The following is an 18,204-nucleotide window of genomic DNA, read 5'->3' on the forward strand; positions in this document are numbered from 1 at the left end:
TGAAAGATGATTCAATATTAATTTGAAATGAAAGATTTGTATGTAGGAAAATTGGATTCAAGATTGAATATAATATGTGCACCAAAAGAATTAAATTATATACTAATCACAAAATATAATCATAAACAAATACAACATGTATTTTTCCTTTATAATTATCTATATCCTCAACATTATTTTTATTTAAATTAAAAAATTATCTATCTATTCATCCAAAAAGAACAATAAAAATCCTTGTCTTATAGTAAAGTCTCACATCAAATTCAAATAATAAAATTTGCTTTATACAAATATCACTATATCATTTATTTTTATATTATTAACGTTTATAAGCAAATTTCAATCATAATTCTGCAACCAATACTAATCAATTAAACACATCAACACATTTATCCACCACAAAATTTATAACCTTATCACGGCTACGAGAAGAAGAAAATAAAAATAAGTTTTCTTGGATTATCCATGTTTTAATCGTATAATACCTAACATTGGAAATGTGCATACATGTTGGCCACAGAATCTAGACCTTTTGGCCTCTTTATACGACCATCATTTGATTTCCTTCCAGATTTCTCAGGAGGGGGCGCTTGATCCACCTCTTTCCTTCACAGGTAATCCATTTCTTTTTTTTTGTTTTCGGGTATGTTCTCGTGATAAGATTTTCAATCGTTTTTCACATATGTAAGATTTTTAATTGTTTTTCACATATGTTCCATGATGGAATTGTATAAACATTTTATTTGCTGAAACCTGTATTGACGTCTTTCGATCATCTGTGTATTTCTAATCCGGTATTGACTGGAATTCCAACCCTGGTTTGGCATGTGGGCGTTGAGTTTTTCCTTATTATCTAAACCAGATGGAGCTCGTTTCAGCTGTTTGATTCATAATGCATTTAGCAGATCAGATTTAGGCTTTCCTACAATCTGAACCCTTTTTTTGTTCTTTTGTGACTAATATTGTTAATTTTGAGAAGGATGGAATTCTGTTTGTGTTTCTGGTCATAAGAAAACTATTCTTCAATATGTAAGTTGGTTTTTCGTTTTTATGTGTCTAAGGGACTTTTGTCAGGGTACTGTCGATGTAAAGCCACGCCAAAAGACCAACTGTTGTCTTTGATGAGGATCTCACTTTCATTTGACTTTATTTTGTATGCATTAACGTCTCCTAAGGGAGGCTTAGCACTTGTATTGACAGAGAACAGGCCACTTTCAAAAGGGAATTTAACGCATGGAATTGAACTACCTGTAAATCTACATATAGTGGAGGAAGGGGAATTTGAATTTGAATTCATGTCTGGTTCGAGTGAAACTGTTATTGTAGCCCATTTCAAAATGGCCAGTAATTTTTTTAATTTCTATCTCGTTTTTATAGTAGATTAGACTTACCTCAGGCCATTTTACATATCTAGCTATAGTAAATTATTATACCGTCAGGGCCACTTGTTATGATATTCTGTCAAGGGAATCTGTTAGGGTAAAATTCGAAGAGGCCTGATTAAGAATTAGTCATTGGCCTTTTGTTAAACTATATCTTGCCTTTGTATCATACTTTATTTATTTGTTTTTCTCTCATAAGCATTCCAGAAAACCTGTTTTGGTTCAGTTTGCTCTGGTCTGTCAGGTGCTTGTAGTAATTCTTAATTTCTTAGGGATCTAGGCTTTGTTATTTGATCACTCTCTATGAGCTGATGCTACACTGGAAAATAGTGACTGGCAAGTGATAATGATCTAGTTGTGCGACTTGGAGGCTGAGCCTGCCTGTTTCTTTTTCAAAGGCACAATATAAAATGTAAAATTAAATTTCAGAACTTCGTAATAATTTCCAGTTTCCGACCTTGCTTCTAGGTAGAGTTTCTGTTTTTTGCTCAACCATTGTATTCGTGTATAAGAATGACTTTTCAAAATTTTATTAGGTTTCGGCTGCCTCAGGAATCTTGGAGGCACATATTACAACGGTTCTTTTCAATGACCTTGAATTTACCAACTATCATGTGCACAGAGCATTTCTTGTGAAGTTCAAACGATAATAATGGAAAGAAAACTGTTAATTTTAGACTTTCAGATTAATACAATACTCAGAAAATAGAAATCTATCTTAATTTTCAGATTAATGTTGATTGCTGTTAGTGTTAGGATTTTCCAGAATTAAGCATAAGTAGAGAAATGAACAGAATGAACTCACAACACACAAGTACCCTGGGAAAACCTCCTAGGAGTAAAAACCCAGCAAGAAAGATCCTCGGATTTGATTATGTATTGAGCATAATGTTCTGATTATAACACTTATCTCGATTGCTGTCCAAACAGCAAGTTGCCAAGGTGATGAAGAGTGATGCCCTAGCTGTTAGATGACCAAGAAACTAATCAGCAGAAGATGACTTTAACAGGCTGAAGCAGCATTATAACCAAATGTCCTTGGAGTTCGTCAAAGAGCAGATTCGCCAAGTGTAGAAGGGCAGATCGCATTTAGGAGCAGAGCAGATCGCATTTGCTGATGATGTGTGTAATAATGAATGACTTACTTCATCTTGAAGTACACATATATATACCTTTCTCTTGGCGGTAGACCTCTAGGTTGGCTTGCAATAAATATATTATTTATTAATTACTTTTCCCTTAACACGTTTCATTTGGGTGAGAGGCATATCATGAGGTGCGAGTTATAGGGTCAGCCCTATTGGAGAGTGGCGTGTGAGAAGGGCCCAGCCCTAAAGGGTACACGTTACCCTTTCAAGATAAAGGTCCCAGCCCTTAAGGGCAGATTCCAATGTTGCCTTAGGCAATTGGAATCCGCTCTTCACCCTGATTAAAACTAACAACATTATTTTATCTGTTGTTCTCACCATAGTGTCAGAGTCTCTACAACTTATACTTCAGTTGGCTAGTGTGCCTAAGGTTTGGTAATTTGAAAGCTTGTATCAGACTTTTAAGTTTGCCATATAAATTCAGCTGTTTGACTTGTGAATAATAAGTTAAGAAAAATAAACGAATCTTCAAATAAGCGGTAAGGAATACTTCACCACTATAAACTCTAGATATCTTCAGACATAGCATGCAAGATCGACTCTAGGCCTAGTTGATTGGTATCTTTATATTAGCATACTAATTATAGAATAATCAGCATTTCATGGAGATGCCTCTCACTGTCTAGGCGACGTTCCTGATGTTCTGTGGACATGGAGGGGATGACTCTTTTTTTTCAAAACTGGGTAGCCCTTTCCATTTGGTACGGACAACTTAAAAAAAGGTAACATTTGAGGTAAAAAAATGCTAAAAGCCTTAAAAGCTAAAAGGGGGAGGATTGTCATTGCAAATTCAGCACATAGTATTTACTTTTTAATTCCAGCTGCTTTTGATTTGTCGATGTCTAATTTAATAGACATCCCTTTGCCAACCTGAAAGTTCAGGAATTGTTTTGGCTGTCCTTGTGGTATCAAAGGGCATGTTGCGTCAGCATCACTGGTCATGTGAAAAAAGTTTACCCATTGTACTAAAATTTATAGTGGGGCTACCTGATTTCTGCAGTTCTAAAAAAAGAAGAATGCAAGGAGATAAAAATTAAAACAACACAACTCTAAGGTTTTATGTATATTTTTTTCCTTTTTTTTTTAAGGTTTTAGATTTTATAATTTATGAAACTGAAATTCTCAAAATGATTAGCTATAAGATGTAAAGAAGAAAGAATGAGACAAAAAACGATGAATAACAACTTACCTTGACTTGATGTTTGTAGTTGAAAATGCATAGCTGAAATCCAAGGCCTTATATTAGCTCTTCCTTGGCATAAATCCACCATTAATTGAGCTCTATCAGCTCTTTGCACAAAATTATTTGACTCCTTTGAAGATAAAATGATTTCCAAGTAGAATGAAAATAGTTTGAAAGCAAATGGGCAAGGGAAAATGTTCAAAAGAGCAAATGAAATGTGTTTTGATGTCTTTAGGGCCTTTTAGGTTTACCTTTGTTGTGTTATTTTTTAATTGAAGTGATTTTTTGTACTTTATTTATTTATTTATGTTTCTAAGACTAGGCATGGGCCTTGCAGACCCACTGAGTCTTGTGCCAGGACTTGCAGTTCTCTGTAGACTTGTGTTTGCAATTAAGATTGACAACCTTGCTGGGTTTGCCATGAACTTGGACTAGGGAGTCCAGGTAAGGACTTGATGAGTCTCAGTACTATGGTTTGTAGGCACCTAACTCCATTGATCTTTGACATTTGTTCATGGCCTGAAGGTTGGCCACACTCTTTTAGGGCTTAATCTCCTCCTCCCATTTACAATTGGTATGGGTGCTATTTGATCTTCAATAAATCCTGTAGCCTCCACAAGCAGTAGCCCAGCCCTTAAATCAAACTTGCCTCTGTGGAAATCCACCTTGTCATCAATTGGGAAATCAATAGTATCATCCTTTCGATTAGATCTTGTGGGCATGATTAAAACTTCATTGACCCTTTCAGTTCATCTTTGAAAAGCTTCTTTGACCAATTCACACCCCACTACTTTCTATCAACATATTGGCTAACCAGATTGCATTAAAATGTCAACCAATGGTTCAAATTAGTCTTAACTTAGGTCTATGGCTGTAGGCTATCGGCAAACTACAAAAGCGTTAGTCTTACGATATACTGATGCAGTACTATCACTTAGAACATGCCATGCATCTTCTTCATTTATCCAAGCACATCACTTGTATTTACTTGGCCATTGAAAGGCCACATGAATCAATGGCTGAGAACCTTTGCCCTCAAGATCTATGATTCTAGATGATTTGTGTATTGCTAGAATGAACACCATATTAATCAATCAGTGGACTGCTATGCACCAGATTTTGCTATTTAGCCTTTTCAAATTTCCTTGGCCAATTCTTATGTCCACGAAACACGAGCCATTTGATAGCCTAGATCTAGTTTTCTTCAAGGTCAATTGCACAAGATTATTTTAATCCCAACAGAGAAATTAGTAGCCCTTGAAGAAATAATCCAAATACCTCGACCATAGGGATGTAGTCATTACTTAAATAATAAATTCATTAAGTGTTGTCCACCATCGTTTGTTGAGAAAATTCAAAATTTGTACCTCTCAGCATACCATATTAATTGGATGATAGTTTGCTATTGATATGACTGAACCACATGGCATTGAATGATCCAATAGAACATTGCTTTTCTTGTCAAGGAACTTCACTTAATATGCTAGACACATCATACATTTGCCAATTGAAATCACATGGTGCCATTTCATGTTCTTGGAATGTCTCCGTTTGGGATGTTCCCAAATCTTGCCCTAAAATCACAAGTTCCACAAAGGAGTATAGTACATTTAAAATATAAACTTAACAATTTCCTTTCCAACATAAACTTTGGTTTAAACCCTGCTAAAATGTTAGTTAACGTGTGAAATGTAATTCATAAGACCAATTATTTCCATAAGGGTTAGGGATCCAACGACATAGAAAGGTATATATTAATATAATTAATTGCATTAATAAGTATCTATAATGTCCCCTACTTTATTTACAAAAGGATTCTATAGTAAATCATGCGATAGCTATGAAGCACTTACAATCCCATTTTCAATAATTAACCATAATAAGGATTGGAGACGAAAGCACAATAGGGTGCCTGGAACAGTCGCCGCAACTAAGCCCAAGGGCGTGATGCAACATCCCTTGGCCCACAACTGGCAGGAACTCTTGTCCATCCAACATGGGGTGGGCTACTTAAAAGCGGAACCCGTATCTGCTCTCCCAATCGTGGCTCCACAATAGGGCACCTGGAATGTTCGCCCCAACTAAGCCCAAGGGTGTGATATAACACCCCTTGGCCCACAAGTGGCAGGAACCCTTGTCCATCCAACATGTGGTGGTCTACTTAGAAGGGGAACTTGTATCTGCTCTCCCAATTGTGGTTCCTCACTAACCCATACATGATTGCTTGTAGGAGATTAAATTGATTAAATAAATAATTATGAGAGTCTAGATATTATTAATTAGCTTAAACTACATAAGAGATCATATTTTAAACAATACCATCAATTGCATACCATAAGACTTGATAGATCACAAGACGGTTGTTTTCTGAATGCAGGTTGCTTATATCAGATGAAGATCTGATCTCCTTTGACTGATGACAGATATTTTGCTAATTTCACTAGCAATCTCTGCTGAATGCAATATATAATGCTTGTCCCTGCTGGGTGCAATGTATATAAACATATATCCAAATATGCTATGATCTGATTTCCTTCATGCCTTCCTTGAAATGCTGATTTGGCTTATATATCCCTCTTGAGGAAGCGAAGGGTTTTTTACCTGTTCACAACTCTCTTAAAAGTGGTGTCCCTTTATAAATGTCCTTTGCCTCTTCACTTAATAAATCGTTGTTGTTAACTGAATGAAATCACTGTTTATCTTATCAAACTCCCAACTAATCACATGTTTCTTCATTAATGTTGTGGCTGTTGGTAATTGCCTTGTTCAACGATTTGTCAAGACGAAAAGATTGCCGAATAAAGGGAAAGAGTACTGTTCTCTTTTGTGTGGCTATCAGGCTTAACATCAGAAAATTGTGACATCTTATGATCTAGACAATTTTTTGATCGCTGGCACATATCAGATTTTTTTTTTAATTTTCTTTTAAGGATGGTGTGAGAAGGCACTATGGTGGGGGCATGATAGCTCTTGATCCCATTGCCCATTGCGCTTAAACTTTACATTAAGCCCTAATGCCTTACCGATGGCTCAAATGCATTGCTCCACAAATTAATGGCAATGGTTCATCAGTAGGGTGCCAAAGAGCTTTCTAGCTATGTAATGCCCCCTACTTGGAAGCTGTCATAATTCGAACAATTATCAATTACTACTGAACTAATTCCCAATCTATCATACTTAATAATTAATTCTATTATTCATAATCCATAATTTCTAATGCAATGTTCAATCCTTGTTACTACCCAGTCCTAAGGAAAAGGAGATGATCATGTTGCCAAAGCGCTTAGAGACCAAAATACAATAGGCTCCCTCAAAGTTTACAGATCCAAGCCCTTACCCTATCTTGGGACCATGCCCTCAAAGTTTACGGGATGCTGATCCTTACCCTATCTTGGGAACCGTCCTATTGATTGGATTTAGACTGCCCCTCTTTGGAAACAACTCCATCTCCAACTTTCTTAGATACTGCCAGTAGTAACAAGCATTATATATAAACATATTCTTCTTACTGTTATTAACTTAAGAGTTCTTTCTGACTGCCATACACATTGCAGTCTATATTAATAGTACTATTAAATTCTGCATAAGAACATTATCAGGCTTCATATACATATTAAACACATTCCTATGCATACCACCAAGAACAAGGATGTTACTGCCTGTAACTTAATAACAGTTCTGATCTGATCTGATCCGTGGTGATGTCTTATATCTTTCAATGTGAGGGAGAGGTCACACCTCTTCATCATGTAGCCCTTTGGCAAGAGACACACCCTTTCACCATTAGCACCCTTTGAAAGAGTGCAACTCTTCACTATTTCTGCCCTTTGAAAGGGACACAACCTTTCACAATCAGATCTGCACTTCTTATTTAAATCAGATCTGCATTTCTGATTTCCAAATTATCCCCCTCTCAAATGAGGTTCTCTTTTCCCTTTTATATCTCATTGTTGAGGGAGTCACAACTTTTCCTTCCATGTCTTTTGATCATTCATTAACTTAATTAAATTTTATTTATACTCTTTTAGATTTTAATTTAATTTTTAATTTTTTAATTTTATTATTATTAAATTCTATTTCAAAGTGGGGACATTACAAGCTACTTAATTAATGACCTATGACCTGTAAGAATGCCCTATGCTGCCTCCAAACAATATTTTGAGTACTTCACAAAAGCTCATTAGGTGCTAGACCTAAACGGATGGCCTGCAACAGCTCATCTCTTAGATCAATGGTAGCAGTGCATTGACTGATCATCAAAGACAGATGATTCATTTCACCGATAACCTGTTGCTATTGATTAAGCCATGTAACACTGAAATCAATGGTTCTTGAGGTCCTGGGAGATCAATCAAACTAGGCACAGCATTCTTTTTTTAGACCAATTGCGTGGCCTGCCATTGGTACCTTTGCTACTGAGATATAGAGATAGTGGGAGTCATTGATCTTGACAAATCAATGGTGCAGGAGACCAGTAGATGTTATGGCCTCTTGACCTTGTCGTACTTTGAACATGATTGATGGCACAAACTAATTGCTTTTTTAGATCAACAGCCACAGGCGATCAGGATGCTATTAAAATGATTGCTTTATAATCAGCTGATGTACTGCTATAAACCAAAGGTGCCATACTTTTTTCTATTTTCACAGCTCTTTGCTTTAATCTACAGCCTATGCACTTCGTTGATTGTGTTTCAATCAATGGCTGCCACTTCTTGAAGAAATTATCAACAAATCATAATAAAAAGCAAGGACCAAGGCAAAGCTTAGGTTTTCGTGAACTTTTGAACCAGACTGCTATGGATGAAAACAGAGATCTCAATTAAAGCATAAGATTCATACAGGGGCAAGATGGTTTTGTTTGCTTGTTTTCCTTCTCACAAACACACTAGATCTTGTTGAATCGCTCTTGGCAAAGATAGTCTGACCAAGACAACAAGCATCAAGTGAAGCAATAAGGCAGGGAAACTTTGCATGAGCAAATGACATTAAGCTTGATAGAAGCACAAAGAAGTTGGCTTAGTTAAAAGGATCAAGATAAAAAAAACTCAGGATCACGGGGAACTTCAAAAGAGGATTCTTGATTTTCTTAGGAAAATTAGGGCCGGTTGTGTAAGCAACAACAGGGATGTCACCGTGCATGATACAACATGCTCCTTCATATTTCATATATGTGTAACTCTAACACTTATACACAGCATCCTTTGATTTAGACCAATTGCGTGGCCTGCCATTGGCACCTTTGCTGCTGAGATATAGAGATAGTGGGAGTCATTGATCTTGACAAAGCAATGGTGCAGGAGACCAGATGATATCATGTCCCCTTGACCTTGTCGTACTTCAAACATAATTGATGGCTCTTAGATCAACAGCCACGGGCAATCGGGAGGCTATTAAAATGATTGCTTTATAATCGGCTGATGTACTGCTACCGAACCAAAGGTGCCACACTTTTTCTATTTTCTCAGCTCCTTGCTTTAATCTATGCATTTTGTTGATTGTGTTTCAATCAATGGCTGCCACCTCTTGAAGAAATCATCAACAAATCATAACAAAAAAGCAAGGGCCAAGGCAAAGTGTAGGCTTTTGTCATGAATTTATAGATCAGACTGTCATGGATGAAAACAGAGAGCTATATTAAAGCATAAGATTCATATAAGGGCAAGATGATTTTGTTGCTTGTTTTCCTTCTCACAAACACACTAAATCTTATTGAATCACTCTTGGCAAAATTACTCTGACCAAGACAACAACCATCAAGTGAAGTAATAAGGCAGGGACACTTCGCATGAGCAAATGACTTTAAGCTTGACAGAAGCACAAAGAAGTTGGCCTAGTTAAAAGGATCAAGATCAAACAACTTCGGATCATAGGGAACTTTAAAAGAGGATCCTTGATTTTCTTAGGAAAATTAGGGGTGGATGTGTAAGCAACAACAGGGCTGTCACCATGCATGATACAACATGCTCCTTCATATTTCATATATGTGTAACTCTAACACCTATAGTTGTACTGATTATCTCTTGATGGAATGTCACCATCTTTAAGCATGTTTATCATCCTCATATACCTTGTGGAATATGTCTAACCTTTTTATATGTAGTGTTTTCCTTTTTCTTGGCTGTGGAATGTTTTGAATTTGTTGGATCTAGATAGCAAAATGAATTTTGACAGTTTGAGTGACACGTCATTGAAAAGTTGGTTTTGTGAAGTCAAGGTTTCATGAGAGAAATTGCGTTGTATTGCTTCATTTTATGGTGAAGAAAGCTAAATCTTGTAGGCATTTTTTGAGTGGAATTAGTTCTAAATAGAAAAGTTGTTTTTAGTTTTGGATTTATAAATTGATATAAGGATTGATGGATATCAAGCATCTACAGTAATTATTTTGACTTCAGACATTTTATTGTTGAAAAATTCTTAAGTTATTTCATTAATTGAAGAAATCTTACAACCAGTCTGTTGAATGTTTGTGAGCATTTTGAGGGCCTCCATAAGTATTGGTATTCAAGTATTTGTTTATGTTTCTAGATCTTGTCCTTACCTAAAATTTCCGTGTCCTTGATTTTCATTTTTAATTGCCACAACTCTCAGAAACTATTTTTGAAAGTTCACTGAATAGGAAAGCAAAGTACACATGATACAAATATGTGAGGTTAATTGCTTTAAATGGCTATCATAGCTGTGTATCTGGTTAGTGCAGAAATGAGAAAGCACATATTAAAGAAACAAGGATGAAGGTTGCTATGAAGTCAAAGCAAGAAAATTTTGTGAAGATCTGAAAAATTGGACTTGAGAAGATTATTTCATTTAAAATTATATTGAAAAATAAAACATTTACTGGAACAAGTTGATATTCATGCATTGTAATCACCTGATAGAAACATCTTTAGGAAAGCCAATGATGATAATGCTTATTGCTTTTCATTGACATAAATCTTACATCAACTGATATTTCTGAAATTCATGTGTTGATGCACCCCTGTATTATGCTGTGACCACTGGAAATCCAGGCAAATCAAATGCTTATGCACTGGTTATGTCAATAAGTGGCAGTGCCACATGAGTTACTTCCCAGCTGCACTCCAGGCCAGCATTGCAAGCACGCTGTATGGAGGAAAATATATAGACTAAAAATAAATTTAACAAGAGGACAAGGAAACATCCAATATCTATTAGACAGAGGGGAAGAGAGAGAGGGAGAGGAGGAGAGAGAGGAAGAGGAGAGGCCACAGAAAAGACAATTTAGTTATACTTGTATTCATGCGCTCTCCTGCTCTTAGCAACTACTTTTGGCAGGTTCCCAACTGTGTATGGATGTAATTTTCAGTATCTAAAATTAAATTTTGATATATTTAATATTTGGTATCTTGTTCTTGGATGAATTCTCTAGCCTTGGCAAAAGTTTGAATTTGACGTGTTATATTTTTCATTTTTAAATTTTAGATTTTTGCTTCTTTAGGTAATACACTGATGTGCCCATATCCAGGTACTCAAGCTTTGGGGGTCCACTTTGTCTTCTCTTTAACCCATAACCTGCTTCCTCTTAGGCTTTAAACCCACACACCCAAGTAATAATGACATATCTTAATAAATTTGATGTGGCAGATTATGCCATTCTGAGAAAGTACTGCCTTTGTCTGTTTATAGAGTAGATAATAATTTTCAAAACCATGAAAGGTGAAAGTAAATCTTTGGTGTGTGTAAATTTATGACAATAATTTTATAAACCATAAAAGGTGAAAGTAAATCTTTGATATATGTTTAAAATTATGTGCATAATTTCTAATGCTTCCACAGTTTCAACAGGTTTTCTCCACCTGATCTTGCTTTTCACTGGACTTAAAATCTGAGTAAAGATGGCACAGTGTGCAGTTCTTCCTTCTGGAATAATCAGTGCAAGTCATGGTCAAATTCAGAGCTCCAAAAGAGCAACACAAGTCCCAAAGATGATAGGGAATACGCCATCACATTCCTTTAGAATTAAAAGTTACATTGGTTTGTGCCAAGTAACAGGCCAAAGCAAGGTTGCAAATTCCATGACAAACCTCTATGTGGGAGCAGCAGTCTCTTCTCCAGCAAGGAAAGCCAGGAAATCCAGGAAAAGGGTGGTTACTTGTATGTTTGAACGATTTACAGAGAAGGCCATTAAGGTAATTATGCTTTCTCAAGAGGAAGCACGGCGCCTTGGGCACAACTTTGTAGGTACAGAGCAGATTCTGTTGGGTCTTATTGGTGAAGGGACTGGTATTGCAGCAAAAGTCCTGAAATCCATGGGAGTCAATTTAAAGGAAGCTCGTATAGAGGTTGAGAAAATCATTGGCAGAGGTGGGGGGTTTGTTGCTGTGGAGATTCCATTCACTCCAAGAGCAAAGCGTGTGTTAGAACTTGCACTTGAAGAAGCTCGACAACTTGGTTTGTTATACTGGTCTTTTAAGAGTCTCAGCTTTTCAGTGACATTAATTGTGATGATGAATTCATCATTTACTAGTGTCAACTTTGCTTGGTTTAGCTTTTTATATTATAATGCCAAAATATCTGAAAATGTCATTGTTTTCTCAATACTGCAGGACATAATTACATAGGATCGGAACACTTGCTTTTAGGGTTGTTGCGTGAGGGTGAAGGTGTTGCAGCTCGCGTGCTTGAGAAACTTGGAGCTGATCCCAGCAATATTCGTACTCAAGTATGTAGAGTAGTTCGCTGATTGAGTTATTTGGTGAACTGTGAAATACCTTTGGTGACTCTGTAGTGAGATTTTAACGCCTGGAGGTGATTGAGGCTTGGGTTATCTAAACTTTATCTAGACACTGTCCTCACTGCTGTGGTGATTTATGAACAGGTCATTCGGATGGTTGGTGAAAGTACAGAAGCTGTTGGGGCTGGAGTAGGAGGTGGTACCAGCAGCAACAAGATGCCAACTCTCGAGGAATATGGAACCAATTTGACAAAACAAGCAGAGGAAGTATGGTTTAGGATGGCTCTTTATTATACTATTATAGTATTGTGCTAATGTTTGTAAGTCTTGATAACCATAATGCACCATGTGGACTTCAGGGCAAACTTGATCCAGTAGTTGGGAGGCAGCCACAAATTGAAAGAGTTACACAAATATTGGGACGCCGCACAAAGAACAATCCTTGCCTTATTGGTGAGCCTGGAGTAGGAAAGACAGCTATTGCTGAGGGACTTGCTCAACGAATAGCTTCAGGAGATGTTCCAGAAACAATTGAGGGTAAAAAGGTGTGGTGCTTGCCTATGCCATGTAAAGCTTCAGTGTTGCTGAATACTGAATGTTAATTGAGAATTTTATGACTGTCTGGGTGCAGTATCATAGGTACTGCGTAGGAATCTGTTTCTCAAATGAAGTCGGTGCCTAAATTTAGAGGACACTGATATAAATCAATTCCTTGATGCAGGTTATTACTTTAGACATGGGGCTACTTGTTGCAGGTACCAAGTATCGTGGAGAGTTTGAGGAAAGACTGAAAAAACTTATGGATGAAATCAAACAGAGTGATGAGATCATACTCTTCATAGATGAAGTCCATACTTTAATTGGAGCAGGTGCAGCAGAAGGGGCAATTGATGCAGCCAATATCCTAAAACCAGCTCTTGCACGAGGTGAACTACAGGTGTTTTAGCTGGCCTCAACTTTGAAAATATTGAATACTTGACAATCTTGTTTTAAACCTCTTAAAATAAGGCATGAGTACATATTAATATTTTAATGTGGTTATCCTCAAAATAAGTAATATATTGTCTGCTACAGTGCATTGGGGCAACCACCTTGGATGAATACAGAAAACACATTGAAAAAGATCCCGCTCTAGAGAGAAGATTTCAACCCGTACAAGTGCCAGAACCGACTGTAGATGAGACGATACAGATATTGGCAGGACTACGTGAACGATATGAACTTCATCATAAGCTTCGTTACTCTGATGAGGCTTTAGAGTGTGCTGCCAAATTATCACATCAATACATCAGGTATATTCTGTTCATGTGATCCTAGCAGTTGTTAATTGCATGTGCATTTTGAGAGCTTGGATGAATTGGAAGGTAAATGAATACCTTTAAGCTCCATCATGTTGATGGAATTTCATCACTCTGCCTTTTTGGTTTTTGGCAATATGTGGGAAATTTTATGCAGTTTCTGTAATGTCCCCTTTTGGGATTTGCTGTAATTCAGTCCTGAGACAATAATTTCAACTTAATATGAGAGTTGTAATACATTAATAAATATAACTTTATCAAAATTGAATATATTTCATTATAATATTCGACTTAAAGTTTTAAGGCTAGTTTGGAAAAGTAGTACTTATCTTCATAGATTTTCTGATTTGAGATATATGTTTCTATATTGTAAACATCCCCTGAGACCATCTGATTGATATCTCACAATTAGTGGAGAATGGGTTAAAAAAACACAAATAATTCTCCCAAACAAAATCTTCAATCTGTTAACTCCTCTTAGACCATTGTTGACCTTTTGGTAATGCTACTTGTTCAAATCACAAACAATAATTTGCTAGGCTTAAGAAGGGCTAAAATAAAAACCATAACCAATAATCCAAAGTCTCCCAAGTGGGTCCCATTCCATTTTAGTGGAGCTGTTACAAAAAAACACACAATAATTGTGAAATCTTTCCTAATGCTGCAGTCACCGTTTGAGGGTCCCTCTACTATAGAAAACAGAATAACACATATTCAGCTGCTGATTGTTTGGGGCCCACAAAGCACCTTTGGCAAGCTTATTTCAATACTAACAAATCTGATGTTTTATTGAAGTCCTTTTTTCCTTAATTCTGATATCTCTGGCAGATCAAAGACTCCCCACGTGGTATTCCTTCCATGTGTTGTCCTCCAACTCCCATTCCTTTCCTCATTCTTGTCCCTTTATTGAACGGCTTGCAATTTAAGGACAATTACTTATATTTCTTTATTTGCAATGTCTGATTTTGTAGTGAACTTGTGTCATTGGAAATGATTAAATAATAATTGATAAGGATTATAGAAATCTTGATATGTCAAAATGTACTACATCAACGATTGTTTGCATAGGCTCCACCGTTGCATTAATATCTAATCACTTCTTTATTGCTGTCTATCCCCAATCTATGTATTCTGATCCCGTAATGATGAATAGTGCATACCTTATTCAATCTTCATGATGTTTGGTATGAATCTTTTATATCTCTGTTCTCCTTATAGAATGCAGTTGGTAGTCGATCCCTCCCTTTGACTCATCACTGCCAATTCTTAATCGTTGTTCCTTTTTTTTCTATACTTATTAAATATCTTTTAATAATTTAATTCTGATTGGCTGCATCTCTTGATCTAGAATAATCATATCCCCAATGAAGGTTTTAACAAGCATTACCTCTTTGGTGTTATAATCTTTTCATGCATTGCGGTCTTTGACTGACCCACGTCTTTTAATAACTAATCGTGATCTTTGAAGAATAGTTATTAAACAAACTGGTATGTCTTGGATGATTGATTCTTTTATTTATTATTTTTATGGCAACTAATCTTGCATGTATGAAACGGACTTATATTGAGTTTCTAACATTAACTTACTCAGCCAGCATATTTGTTTTTATGTTAATTATATCTTCACCATGTTAGTTTGACTATTAGGATCGGCTGTTTAAGACTTTGTTCAGAACAGATTTCCATCTTCAGATTACGAGTCACTTGTATATTGAAGTTGTTCATGTAACATAGTTATCTTTACTCGTATGCTCTCACTGGATACTTATTTTATTATTATTTATTTATATTACTTATATTATTATCATTTGATAAATATAAATTAATATTAATATTTAATAAATATAAATTATATATTAAATCTTATTTATTATTGTTATTAAGATTTTATTTAGTTCATTCTGTTTATTTGATTATATCTATATATATTTTATATTTTAATTGTATTATTATGCATTATTAAATTCTGTTTTAAAGTGGGCATCATCATTTTCTGACTGTTTAGATGGGGACATCATAGTTTCTTTGATTCTTTTGTTTGCATATATTAGGAAATGCACAAATTACATTTTAATGACATCCATTCTCTGCAGTGATCGTTTCCTCCCTGACAAAGCAATTGATCTAGTTGATGAGGCTGGCTCTCGTGTGCATCTCCGCCATTCACAGGTTCATTGTTATTTGTATCTGTTGACTGCTAACCAATTGATGGTCTACCTTCAAAGAAAATTTATTGATTAATGAAACCTTTTTTTGTTTGAACCAGCTTCCTGAAGAAGCAAAAGAACTTGACAAAGAACTGAGGCAGATTACAAAAGAGAAGAATGAAGCTGTTCGAGGCCAAGATTTTGAAAAGGTATCAGATATTGTAAAATCTGCATAACTGCACACTTAAAAAATCTAATCTATGGTATTGGTGATTTCTAAGACTATTTTTCTGTTGCAATATCTTTTGGTGAAAGGCTGGAGAGCTACGGGATCGTGAGATGGAACTGAGGGCACAAATTGCAGCTGTAACACAGAAAGGGAAAGAGAAATCAAAGGCAGAGAATGAATCAGCGGATGGAGGCCCAGTTGTAACTGAGGCAGATATTCAGCAAATTGTGTCTGCATGGACAGGCATTCCAGTTGAAAAGGTATCCTCTGATGAGTCTGACAAACTCTTGAAGATGGAGGATACACTTCATCAACGTGTCATTGGACAAGATGAGGCTGTCAAAGCTATCAGTCGAGCCATTCGCCGTGCAAGAGTTGGTTTGAAGAACCCTAATAGGCCAATTGCAAGTTTCATTTTCTCAGGACCTACAGGTGTGGGTAAGTCTGAGCTTGCCAAGGCATTGGCAGCATACTATTTTGGTTCTGAGGAGGCAATGATAAGGCTGGATATGAGTGAATATATGGAAAGACATACTGTTTCCAAGCTGATTGGCTCACCACCAGGATATGTGGGATACACCGAGGGAGGCCAACTGACTGAAGCTGTTAGGCGACGCCCTTATAGTGTAGTCCTCTTTGACGAAATTGAGAAGGCTCATCCTGATGTCTTCAATATGATGCTTCAAATCCTTGAAGATGGAAGACTTACAGATAGCAAAGGTAGGACTGTGGACTTCAAGAATACCCTTTTGATCATGACTTCTAATGTTGGTAGTAGTGTGATTGAGAAGGGAGGTCGTAGATCTGGATTCCTTTTTCAATTTGAAGAAGATGAAGAAGATAACAGCTACACAAGAATCAAAAGTCTCGTCTTGGAAGAGCTGAAGTCATATTTTCGCCCTGAGTTCTTGAATCGTCTAGATGAAACCATTGTTTTTAGACAGCTCACCAAATCAGAAGTAAGAGATATTGCAGATATCATGTTGAAAGAAGTCTTTGAACGGGTTAAACTCAAAGAAATTGATCTTCAAGTAACAGATCGCTTCAGAGACAGAGTTGTAGATGAAGGTTATAGTCCCACCTATGGTGCAAGATCACTACGCAGAGCAATTATGAGGTTGTTAGAGGATAGTATGGCTGAAAAGATGCTCTCTGGTGAGATCAAAGAGGGTGATTCAGCCATAGTTGATGTAAATGAGGAAGGGAATGTGACTGTATTAAATGGATCTAGAAGCAGTGGCATTGTAGCTCCATCATCCCCAGCAGCAGTTCCATCATCCTCAGAAGTAGTTCCATCCTCACCAGAAGCAGCTCCATCGTCCCCAGCAGCAGCTGTTTAGGAAAAGATATCATACATTTGGGAGGCCAAGCATTGCTGAAAGTTCTTATAATATTATATAAATGACAAATGTAATTAGTTCTTCCATGTTAGAATTTCTTTTTTCTTTTACTGGAATTTCATTGGCTACTTGTTTAGATGTTACGATCAACGGGCTGAAAATTTGAGAGGATCTGTTTTGTCAGATTCTGAAGGTAAATTATTAATACTCTTTTATGTATTGTATTACTTCCCCTCGGTTAGACCTGTCCTTGCCCCAGTTATATTTGTGATAGATATTTAAGTTTGGTGCAAGGGAATTGACCCAAAAAGATGGTGTTTCTTCAATCTTTACTAGTTTTCTTGAAGGATGATAGTAGTTGTAGCCACTCTTAGATTTTTTTTTCTTATGAAAAAAGATCAAAACTATTTGTAACCTCATCATACCAAATATTGTCTTATTGCTGTGGTGAAATAATGTCAATGAGAGGCCTAAAAAAACTAGAGATATATTCTTATTTCTAAATGTATTTATGTGTACCTGCATGCACAAGAAATGGTCACAATTTGTTGTTCATCACGTTTTACTTAAAATGTCATGAATTTTATGGTCTTTATGCAATGCAAGCTACTGTTTTATCCACCGTCTGAATAGTCTTCATTTACCTTTATTTAAAGCTCAAGAATGATGAATCATGTAATCAGGAAAAAGGGAAAACTGGAGTCGGCTTCATTCAATTTAACTATATCAATTCTGGTTCATTCTTTCCTGATAATTAGTCTTTTGAATTGTTTTAGTTCAGT

The 18,204-nt window shown here is 36.3% G+C and overlaps 1 protein-coding gene across 2 annotated transcripts; it reads left to right on the top strand.

Annotated features, from left to right (window-relative positions):
* The first annotated feature begins 451 nt into the window (after positions 1–451).
* Positions 452–17,920, top strand: LOC131077074 (ATP-dependent Clp protease ATP-binding subunit ClpA homolog CD4B, chloroplastic). Of its 2 annotated transcripts, none has more exons than XM_058014487.2 (10): positions 452–614; positions 11,511–12,125; positions 12,281–12,396; positions 12,553–12,675; positions 12,768–12,953; positions 13,130–13,345; positions 13,483–13,700; positions 15,800–15,875; positions 15,973–16,062; positions 16,169–17,920. In XM_058014487.2, exons 2-10 carry the CDS (start codon positions 11,570–11,572, stop codon positions 17,420–17,422), a joined length of 2,835 nt encoding a protein of 944 aa, XP_057870470.1. In that variant the 5' UTR covers positions 452–614; positions 11,511–11,569; the 3' UTR covers positions 17,423–17,920. The 2 variants fall into 2 exon arrangements, with proteins under 2 accessions (XP_057870470.1, XP_057870469.1); XM_058014486.2 differs by having other exon boundaries at positions 11,520–12,125.
* The last annotated feature ends 284 nt before the right edge of the window (positions 17,921–18,204 follow it).

Source organism: Cryptomeria japonica, chromosome 9 (genome assembly GCF_030272615.1).
Source record: "Cryptomeria japonica chromosome 9, Sugi_1.0, whole genome shotgun sequence".
Taxonomy (NCBI): Eukaryota; Viridiplantae; Streptophyta; class Pinopsida; order Cupressales; family Cupressaceae; genus Cryptomeria; species Cryptomeria japonica.

Coding starts and splice junctions, on each gene's coding strand:
- LOC131077074 (XM_058014487.2), top strand. CDS start 11,570: ATGGCACAGTGTGCAGTTCTTCCTTCTGGAATAATCAGTGCAAGTCAT. Junction 12,676..12,767: donor TGACAAAACAAGCAGAGGAA/GTATGGTTTAGG, acceptor TGTGGACTTCAG/GGCAAACTTGATCCAGTAGT. Junction 13,346..13,482: donor TTGCACGAGGTGAACTACAG/GTGTTTTAGCTG, acceptor TGTCTGCTACAG/TGCATTGGGGCAACCACCTT.